Source organism: Corythoichthys intestinalis, chromosome 2, assembly GCF_030265065.1.
Source record: "Corythoichthys intestinalis isolate RoL2023-P3 chromosome 2, ASM3026506v1, whole genome shotgun sequence".
NCBI lineage: Eukaryota > Metazoa > Chordata > Actinopteri > Syngnathiformes > Syngnathidae > Corythoichthys > Corythoichthys intestinalis.
Window position 1 is genome coordinate 46,807,168 of NC_080396.1, and position 10,810 is coordinate 46,817,977.

Genomic DNA, 10,810 nt, shown 5'->3' on the forward strand with positions numbered 1-10,810 from the left:
ATATTTATTATTTTATTTACGAAAGGTGGTGGGTCTAACGTACCCGTTAGTGATGGAAATTTGCTTCTGATGGCTGCCCTGATTTTATCGTATTGAAGGAAATTGACCCCTTTGATCTGGAAATCTTGGTTTTTACTGTTTTAATGTGTTCGGATTTTATGTTTTATTTAGCGCAACACGTTTTTTTTTCTTCTCAATTTTATTGTATAGTGCTTACCTGCATTTTGCTACGTACTACACGTACTGCTTTGTTGTAAAGCACTTTGAGGACCTCTCTGGTTTTTGTAAAGAACTATATAAATAAATTTGATTTGATTTGAGAAATGTGAGGTGACCTAAACGCTACAATTAATGAAGGACTAATGTAAAAGACTATTTACAGTAAATTTATAGCATAACATTACCAACACTGTTAGATTTGTTTAGCGTGTTGAATTAATTAAAGTTGTTCTTTGTTCATTCGCTGCCATCCCTCCGACTTCAAACGGATTGGACATGTATGGCTGTCAGTGACAGGCAATGCCAGCAATGAGTTTATTTTGGGGCATTTCACGTCATTTCCTGTTGATTTTCGGTCATTTTCTTTTCCTTTTGGGGCATTTACGGGTCACTTCCTGTTGATTTTGGGGCAGTTACAGGTCACTTCCTGTTGACGCTGGGCTACTGAAAAAGGAAGTGACTCCAGATTGTCCCCAAAAATAAATAGGAATTGACTCAAAATCAACAGAAAGTGACATGTAAGTGCCTTAAATTGAACAGGAAGTAACCTGTAAATACACACAAGAAACTGGGTAACTTTAGACCAGGGGTGCCCAAGTCCGGTCCTCGAGAGCACCTATCCAGCTTGTTTTCCATGTCTCCCTTCTTTAACACACATGAATCAAATGATCAGCTAATCAGCAAGCTTTGCAGGGCCTGACAACGATCCTGATTATTTGATTCAGGTGTGTGGGAGTAGGGAGACAATGAAAACAAGCTGGATAGGGGCTCTCGAGGACCGGATTTGGGCACCCCTACTTTAGACAGTCCGACTGTAACCTTCACATTTTCATTTTTCACAGGCCTTCCTGGAGAGTTACCTGAAGCCAGGCCCTACTCTACAGTACAGCCAGAACCACTGGTTGGCCCGCCAGTGGACGTTGGTCAGCGAAGCGTCAGTCACCAGTGGCCTGAGAGACGGCACAGTCTTTGTGTTGAAGTGCACGGACTTCGGTCTGGTGGTGACCGTCAAGAAAATCCCCTACATTCGCATGTCGGAGGAATACATTGACCCAAAATCACACAAGTTTGTCCTGCGCTTACAATCAGAGACTTCAGTTTAGGTTTTTTTTGTAGATTATTTTTGTTTTTATTCGTCTTTTTTATGGATCCATATGTCACACACACATTTTTTATGTTTCTGGATTTTTTTATGTTGGATTGAACTGATGTTACATGGAGCTGTCTGTTTATGCTTTGTAATGTTATAAGATGGAATCAGACTATTTAGCAACATTGCAAATATTAAAGGTTGCAAATTTTTGTTCATCCATTGGATGGACAGGATTTGGATTTCCTAATTGCTCTCAGATGATGGATTCTCATTCAATACCCTCCAGTGCATCTTCAAAACTATTGACAAAAAAGTACCTAATCTCTGCCAGGACTAAGAACAGTTGAAGCTATTGAGGTTAAACTATATTAAAAAAAAAAAAAAAATCTTGAAATCTTATTGAATGGAAACGTGAGTTTACGTCTCCAGATCAGGGCTGTACTCTATTGCCACCTAGTGAGCATTGAATATAACTACTGAGTGGTGAACACGATGTGGATGCCAATACACTGTATCTTTTTATGTAAACATATGTATGCACAATAAGTTTTTTACTAATACATCGCTCATGTCTCCTTTTCATCACCATTTGTCATTTTATTGCCAGGTTACGACTTGCCTTTTAAACGGCTTTAAAATGACTCCCAACACAGATTTTTGTAATGGGGAACAACATTAAAAAGATTTTTATGACCATTTGTACAACTAATCTGTCTTTAGGTAATCTATTATTGATCCTAAAATGATAGGTTCTATCACAAATATCATATGCCTACTTTTGCTTGTCGAGGAGCTCGATTTAAATTGGTATGTCAGGCCTGAATATCAAGTTCTGTTGGTAAAAATTATTAGCATCACCGCTGTGCAAATAGTGTCTGCATCCACGTGTCCCAAAAACCCCTCCTCCTTACACATGTATTTTTTTCCTTGCAAGACTAGGATGCACCGGGTCAAGAGGAAAATGAACATTTGCATCTAAATGGAATGCTTTTCCTCCTTCCATTTGTTTGGTAATGACGTTATTATGTGCAGATAGATGCGCCGTCTCCTCTGTTTACTTCATCTTCAAACAAATGTCTTGTCTTGGCTCATATTGACACATGGGCTAAACTATATGGTCAAAACTACTCGGGCCAGGTAGTTCATTTATTTCCATTGCCACAGAGTTTGAAAATCAAATGTGACATGCAGTCAGCCTTGGGAGTGTGAAAGAGTGCTTCGTTTCTTTGTTGAAAAGAAGAAGCTGCCACGCTTTGTAGTAACCTCAATCTTCAACTTTAAAAGTTACTTTATCTTGTTAGTTGGTCAGATGAATGTCGGAATTACAAGTACAAATCTGAGATGCAGTGTTGTGTGAATATGTCACATATTGTTAACCTGATGCCACATTTGTTAACCATTATATAGGGCAAGTGAATATTTATATGTAATAATAAAAATTGGCGGGGGGGGGGGGGGGGGGGGGTAAACCTCATAAAGACCTGGTGTTCACGTCCTGCCTTTCAGGTTGTCTCACTCACAATATTTTTACAAGTGTAGCCGACATGACCCGAAATCTGATCTGATGTCGGGGAGGAGTGGGAACCTCTTGGTACCTCACGATACGATACAAAGCTTACGATAACGATGATCTGACGATATGGCGATACAATGATTATCGATACATTGGTCAGGAAATCATTCAAGGATATTCTAAAAACAACTAATAAACAGAAAAACAAGCTTCTGTTGTGAATTTGAATGAGTTTATCACAAGTAGATGTCCAATCCTTTTGAACTGGGAGGGTGGATCCCTCCCACTTCAAACGGATTGAACGTCTATGGCCGTCAGTAGCAGCCAATGCCAGGAAATGAGGTAATTTTGGGCCATTTAAGGTCATTTACATGTTGGTTTTCAGTTACTGCCTGTTGATTTTGGGGTATTTTATGGGTCACTTCCTGTTCATTTTGTGTTACAGAACAGGAAGTGACCTGGGAATCACCCAAATGAATAGGCAGTGACTCATACTCAACAGGAAATGACCTGGAAATACCCTAAAATGAACAGCAAGTGACCTGTAAATGCCCCGAAAATCAGACCGAATGACTGTGAAGACTCTGGTTTTGAATGAACGAACGTTCCCGGTCTAAATGGATTGGGTGTCGACCACAGTCAAAATCAGTTAACTAATACACTATTATTGTGGAAGATTTTGGTAACAACTTTTGGTTCCTTTTCTTTTTTTAAGACATTGCAGGAGCATATCGATAACCTTTTGGGAAACAAAGTATCACGATATATCACCATTTCGATATTTCATTACAACCCTAATGTCGTGTCTCAATTAGAATTATATATTTTTTATTATTATTAAACATTTTTATACATGTTTTGATGAATTAATACAATTGTAAATTATTAAAAAAAAAATTTTTTTTAAATTAAAAGAAAATATTGACTTTTTTAAATAAAATGTGGGGGGGTTCAACAAAGTTTAAAAACTAATATATAATATATTCACTGTCTGCTAGGGGTGTAACGGTACACAAAAATCGGTTCGGTACGTACCTCGGTTTTGAGGTCACGGTTCGGTTCATTTTCGGTACAGTAAGAAAACAAAATTCAAACTATAAATGTGCTAGTTGTTTATTTCACACTTTTGTGCTTTCAACAATAGGAACATTTGCCTATACAAAGCGAGAATTCTGTTCAAAAAGTAGCGGGTATTTAAAGATAATAATCCAACAACAATTTGCCTTTCAGACCCCGCATATTGGTCAGCTTTCTTTCTGTAAGAAAGAAGAAAAAAGAAGTCCTGTGCTAAAGAGAAAAGCAATCCCAATGACAAAGATTTTAACATGTATTTTACAAATGAAATGTCTCAATGAATCTTTTTTTTTTTCTTATGAACGGTTTTCAAAAGCTTTATTGGTGGATTTTCTCAAGTTAAAGCGCCACACAGAAATTAATAAATTTAATTGTGTAGGTGTTTTAGCTCATTTCAATTTATTTTATTTAAATGGGCTATTATTTATTTTATTATGTGTTTATATTTTACAAATGAGATGTAGTATTCATTTATATTGTATATTTTATGTTGTATAACTAGTTCCTATGTGAATATTAGTTCCTACTTGTTTTGTTGTGGTAGGAGGGTTTTGTATTGAGCACGGGGCCGTGTTGGTTGTTATTATAGCAGAGAAGACAGCAGTAAATCAACAAAGACAAGTCAACTGTGCCCCGATCTACCACTCAAGAGATCTGATGGACTCAAAAAGTGGGTTACGATTGCGTATTAGTTTGAAAATCGACCGGATCCACCGTATTTTTACACGAGTGACTTCCGGTCTGCTCGATCATAGCCAGTAGTATTGACGCAGGAGGGCCGCGTCTCGCGTCAAATAATAAACTCTGCCGTTCTTTTCACGTGCATCACGTTGAGCCGCTTCTGGGACGTGGCCGCACTGCGACTAGTGTGCATTGGCTGATTGACTTTAACGCCCGCGTTTCACTGCGTTCTCGCGGCGACCATGTTGTCGCGCCGTTGACGTTTCTGGGTTATATACTGTCCTACCGTGTTGGTCCTCATTATAGTAGAGAAGACAGAGTAAATATAATCTACACAAAGAAACTGTAACCCGATCGACTCACAGCTTCGAAAAATAGGGGTTACATTACGTCAGAAACTCGTTTGGTAAGCCTCCGTTCTGAACCGAGCACCCCGTACCGAAACGGTTCAATACAAATACATGTACCGTTACACTCTTACTGTCTGCCATTGACAACGATTGTTGTCCGATTCATTTAAAGTGAGAGGACTGTCTTTGAATACTCATCTTTCAGTATTATGGACATCTAACAACGTCAGTGGCAGTTATGGCAGTGGTTGTTATAAATGCCAATGTGTTTGCTCTAAGTTGCATTTTCTCTTTATGTGGTATAGATTCTCAATCAGGCAGTTCATGTTTTTTACAAAGGTCAAACCAATGAACACAACTCTTTATTTGTTAACGTTTTTTGTTTTTTTTTTTACCATAGGTTTCTAAAAAAGATTTATGCAACTATGTTATTTGGCTAACATTGTGTACGTCTCAAACCTTTCTGTAGGCCCAAAAATATTTAATTAGACAACCTAAATTATTCACAATATATTTGCACATCAGTTACTTTATATTCAATACACTATATGTACCTATTATAGGTACATTGTTGTTTAATAGGTCCATAAAACTTTTCATTTTGAAGTTTACTTCGTGCTGTTGTCCGATAGGTTCTGCATTTCCATGTTTTTGTTGCTGTGTAAAACGGGAATGAATTCTTTGACACAGCCTTTTGGGTCAATGTGAACATGTCTAAAACATCACACAAAAACTTTCTGATCCACTATTACGACTTCATGGTCGTGAGTTGGTCAGCAAGTTTTTTGCATCCAAGGGTTGCGTCACTTGGATGTTTCCCCCCTGACCTCACCAAACTGATCCCTAAACTCATTAGGAGGTATATCCTTGCTAAATTATTTACTGGATTTTAAATCATTTAGTATACATTGATTGGAGGGACAGAATGCGTTCTTAAGAATGCTTTTTCTGGACTTTTTTTCCTGAGACAGAAGTGCTATTTAAATGACTGCAGACATTCATCCCTGATAAGACACTGATCAAAAATTTCATGTCATGTGGCAGGTCAACTGATGCTAAGAGTAGAGATAAGGGGAAAAAAGTTTTGTTTTTGATACAGTGGTATTCAGCACCCATGGTTATGTTCCGTCTCTTTGGCCTGGCACATCAATCGTAGCTCTGTGGCCAAAGATTCACCTGGTAGCAATTTACCAATTCAAGACAGATTTTGAAAATAAGTACCGTATTTTTTGGACTATAAGTCACAGTTTTTTTCATAGTTTGGCTCGGGGTGCGATTTATACTCTGGAGTGACTTATGTTTGAAATTATTGACACATTATTATATCATTTCACATGTTATTTTTGTTATATTTTTGACACTGATGGTTTTGTAAACTTTTGCTATATTTATCTGAATAACTCTTAACAGCTATGTTAGGTTAACATACCGGCCACGTTCGCATCGCGTTGTTCATGCATCATGTAACATTATCATACTGTACACTTATTCAGCATGTTGTTCTCTATTGTATTTTTATTTTAAATTGCCTTCCAAGATGACCTATCTGTTCTATGTGTTGGATTTTATCAGGTAAATTTCCCCCAAAAATGCAACTTATACTCCGGTGCGACTTAGTCCGAAAAATACGGTAATGAAAATGCTTTGAAATAAGCACACTTAGTTGCCATATTCTGACAACACATTCATCCATTTTGCATACAAATACTTATGCAATTAACCAAGAATAAATGTTGTGGCTGGTGAGACTGTTCAGTAGAGACACATGATAATCCATTTTGACCATCATGACAGAGGCTGCTGATAATGTAGGAAACAGCAGAGAATTGTCCAAAATATTTGCATGGATTTACAAAAATATTTGCAATTTATTCAAAGAAATGAGAAACTGCTTTTTGATGTGCACTAGTGATACAGTGTTGTGAGGATTGAACAGATTTTGAGAATTTCAAGTCTGAGCAGAGAAACGTACTATACAGTATACATTAATTTTGTCTTGTGAAAGCCCATTAGCTTAATGTTAACACAGTACAAAACGCCATTGGTGTTTAGAAAGCTTGCAGTGATGCTGAAACTTTGAAGAAATTGTATTTAATTTAAATATAAATGGAAGTATCAGACATAGCCCACAGACTGACTCACATGCATATATTGATGTTGAATAATTTTAATATTTGTTACTGTCTTTCTCTACTTGCCATCATTGAATCTACCTGTAGTTTATCTATGGACGTATAATACTGCCTCCTAATGAGGCGTGCACAACAGAATGACAAGCACAATGATTATACAAGTAATTTAAATTACATTATTTTTAATTAGTTATTTAATTAAAATAAAAAATAACTACATCCATCATTAATATATCAAATATCATCTTGAAAATTATCACGATGCATTGTTAAAATGCTTAGTATATTATAGATATACTTAGATAGTATTTACAAAACCAATGGTGTAGTGATTTCACTTCACAATATAGCACTTTAATAAACAATACTTTGTCCCTAGTATAAATCTCCCAGCATTCACAAAGATATATGATAAAGATGGAAACTGACTCAGTCATCAAGCTCATCATCGTATTGGTCAGGGCTTTCATCGCCATCTTCCATTGAGTCTCCATCAAAGTCCTCAGGGAGGTCTTCAAAGTTGTCGTCATCTTCCGTGTTAACTCTGCCGGACAGGACATCCTCGATCCAGTCCTCCAATTCCTCGGCTGTGGGCAGGTCCTCGTCATTGGACATGTCGAGCCACACGCTGTCTGCCTGCAGTGCACAATGGACATCTGTTTAATCTGAGTAGAGTTGAGCTATCTGAGTAGAGTTCTTCTTACATCTGTGACGTTGACCACACCAATCTGAGGCCTGAACAAATCCAAATTGAAGGTCTTTTCCCAGTAAGTGGTGAGCTAGAAACGAGAAGACAGAGGACTTATGTCCTCAACTTCTGGATTTTACTACCTCCCAAAAACATTTCTAAATATCATCAATCAAATGTGGAGGACCAACCAGAGGGAAGTCATCGGGGTCAATCCAGACAATGCTAAGATCTGGGTTGTTGGTGTTGTCTCTAGCCACATCTTTTAAAATCTCTAGAAACTCGTAGCCATCTGAATTGAAGGCGGGGTACAACAATTAAAAGGAGCCTTCAATTCGAATGTGAGCAAATATTACATATATAAAGACCTGGATCCTCCTCTTCGGCAAATGCAACAATATGGATTCCGTCCATGTCGTCCTCCTGGAGGTGGTGAACAGATTCCATGACTTTCAATATCATTTTCTGCATGCTTTACAACACGAGCTGTAGAATTTACCCATGTCTCAAACATGTTCTCCGCCCGGAGCTTCCTCAAAGTGGCCCTGCAAATGGCACTCACATTTCAAATACAGCCCCAGCTTTGAAGAATATCAATGAAAGCACAACATTAACCTCCTGTGTTGATTGACAAAGTCCACAATGTCCATCTCGAGGAGAGGTCTGCCAGGCAGGACGACGGGCTCTTCCATGAATGGCTCATAGAAATTCACCTCGTTCATCTTAAGGGAGAGATGTTTAGCCACCTGAAATTCAACACATCACTTTAGATTGCGTCACAATTGAAATGTGAAAACCTTGTTTTGCACATACAGATTTGTCAAACGTGGCGAAGAACTTGATGTAAGGTTGAAAACGTTCGGATGCTTCCTGGAATGCTTTGTAGTCTGAAAGGGAGGAAGAAAAAAGTGAATTGTCTCCCTTGAAAGGATGACAGTATGTGTAATATCTCTAGACCAATGTTCTTAAATCGTTTGGGTTCTGTTCTTTTTTCAGTTTGACCTATTAGTTAGTGAACTAAATGCTATTTAAAGCCTCTCATGAGAGATGCCACACAGTGAATTCAGGATACCGCAAGATTAAGATCCCATTTAAGGTCCATAGGGGAAACTGGGACCTATTAGAGGACACTTTTTTTTGTCTGACTTGTGCAGCAGTGGTGGCATCGCACATCACTAACATAAATCCTCTCCTTTGAAGTAACCAATGAGACGAATGTCTTCCTCTATCCTTTCAAAGGCTCGGAGCTCCATTGCGTTGCTTATTATTTCCACTGGGTCCTCCAGCACCTGCGGAAGGAATTATCATGTTTTATTGCCATAGACTGTGATAGACCGGGAGGGTTGGCAGTGAATGAAGAATGCAATGGCAGTCAATGACTTAATTACTCCAAAACTGGGAAAGAGTTTGAGGGATGTCTTGGTAGCTGTTTCTGGTACACTCACGTCCAAGAGGAACTCCACAAGAGTGTCTGCTGAGAGTTCTCCATCGAACTCAATGACGCGATCGTCCTTGAACACATACAGACTGCCCACTTCTTCTAGGCCTGATCAATTGGGATTCGTAAAGAAAAAATTCACTCAATGTACACTGTAATCCAGAGGTAAGCCTAAATGTACAAAATAGCGTACCCAACTTCTTGGCTACTTTGGCATCCTTGTGAGCATCCACCATCCCAAAACCAATTTCTTTGTTTTCCAGCACCTGAGCAGTCAGCTGGGTGGCATTCATGTGCAACAAGAATTAAAAATGTTATTTGCTAACCAAAAGCTATTTGAAGGGCTTGGAGTAAGGCACATACTGTATATCGCAACTGAGTCATTATTGTCAAGTTGCAATCAATGTCTACATTAGGGTGGCAAAAATCAAGCAAGCAAGTTAAGGGAGACACTTCTCACCTCCAAGACCAGTTCTGTCATCTGGAAGCGCTTCTGCAGGCCCTTGTTGGCAGGAACAGGCTCATGGTAGAACAGACACAGAAGGTCAAATCTCCTCAGAGCCTTCTTGTAGCTGCGCTCTGTGATATCCAACACTCGGTCCTTGCCGTCAAAGTTGGGGAATTCTAGACCTTCCTCTGCAGCGCAAAGCAAAATGAAACAGAGAAGGAGGGTGCAGAGCAGATGTATTTCCTGCATTGTTTCTGTCAACTTGAAGCTCTTCGTGTTGATCACATTCAAAAAGATTGCACACTAATTGCATGAAGATAGCTCAGCTTTTGCTTCTCTCAGCTTTTGCTCTGTACTCACCTGGACTTCCTCTCCTTCACACTCTTCGTCACTTTGTCAAATCTCACTGGAGTCATTTTTCTCCTCCTCCTCACCCACATACAAGATGAATAGGTAGGTGGATTATCTATCTGTCTGTCTGTCTATCTGTCTATTGATACACAAAAATTGATCGTCTCTAGGTGCAGTCAAACAATAAGTAAAAGTTTTAATGAATGAGGCACACACGTTTCAGAATCTGACACCAATATATATATCACATTTTACAATCCAGTGTCCGTTTATTTTAACCTTTCAAGCCATTGGTCAAAGAGGAACATGTGTTGGGGTTGTCTGTGACTTGTCCTAATTTGATCACCAAAGGCTTGGAAAGAATAAGGGGGATCACCTTCGTGTTCTTCAAAGGATTTAGATAACTGGGCATACTTTTATGACACCATGGAGCTGTAAAATATGGCCAAATCGTTGGACCAAAAACATCCAAAGGATCTATCTATCTATCTATCTATCTATCTATCTATCTATCTATCTATCTATCTATCTATCTATCTATGGCGGAAATCACTCAGGTGACTTGAAGTTCCGTTCTGAGACCCCCAATTTGGCCAAATTTCAAAATTGTCCGATATGCATGTGCGATACATCATGGGAAACCTTAAAATCTCTATTTTCTGGGGGAACAAAAATTTTGAACAGGAGGGCATTAAAAAAATAATAAAATAAAATAAAAAATTAAACAGCAAAACCCTAACTGGATGCAAGAGCACGCGAGAGCAGAATTAAAGACGCCACGATTTTAACGAGATATTATCGCATACTTACCTTGTTTCGAGCC

At 38.5% G+C, this 10,810-nt stretch overlaps 2 protein-coding genes across 7 annotated transcripts in view; one reads left to right on the forward strand and one right to left on the reverse strand.

The window, feature by feature from the left end:
- The window catches only part of vangl1 (VANGL planar cell polarity protein 1), a 71,980-nt gene extending 69,975 nt beyond the window's left edge, over positions 1-2,005 (forward strand). For all 5 annotated transcript variants that reach the window (XM_057829238.1, XM_057829236.1, XM_057829244.1 and 2 more), the window contains one exon: positions 1,062-2,005. In XM_057829238.1, the coding sequence (XP_057685221.1) occupies positions 1,062-1,322 (261 nt within the window). In that variant the 3' untranslated portion in view covers positions 1,323-2,005. The remainder of the gene's footprint in view (positions 1-1,061) is intronic.
- A 5,417-nt stretch (positions 2,006-7,422) lies between these two features.
- Positions 7,423-10,422, reverse strand: LOC130911175 (calsequestrin-2-like). Of its 2 annotated transcripts, XM_057828980.1 has the most exons (12): positions 9,997-10,113; positions 9,649-9,824; positions 9,382-9,466; positions 9,196-9,296; positions 8,931-9,039; positions 8,564-8,637; positions 8,366-8,496; positions 8,250-8,295; positions 8,119-8,173; positions 7,942-8,042; positions 7,767-7,841; positions 7,423-7,698 (listed from the first exon to the last, which is right to left on the reverse strand). In XM_057828980.1, the coding sequence occupies exons 2-12, from the start codon at positions 9,667-9,669 to the stop codon at positions 7,492-7,494; spliced, it is 1,005 nt and encodes a 334-aa protein (XP_057684963.1). In that variant the 5' UTR covers positions 9,670-9,824; positions 9,997-10,113; the 3' UTR covers positions 7,423-7,491. The 2 variants fall into 2 exon arrangements, with proteins under 2 accessions (XP_057684963.1, XP_057684955.1); XM_057828972.1 differs by having other exon boundaries at positions 9,649-10,422.
- Positions 10,423-10,810: the final 388 nt, after the last annotated feature.

Excerpts from the sequence above, each read along its gene's own strand:
- LOC130911175 (XM_057828972.1), bottom strand. The coding sequence starts at position 9,885 with ATGCAGGAAATACATCTGCTCTGCACCCTCCTTCTCTGTTTCATTTTG. Across the intron at positions 8,174-8,249 it reads AGAACATGTTTGAGACATGG|GAGGACGACATGGACGGAAT; the intron begins GTAAATTCTACA and ends CACCACCTCCAG. Across the intron at positions 7,699-7,766 it reads GTGTGGTCAACGTCACAGAT|GCAGACAGCGTGTGGCTCGA; the intron begins GTAAGAAGAACT and ends TGTGCACTGCAG.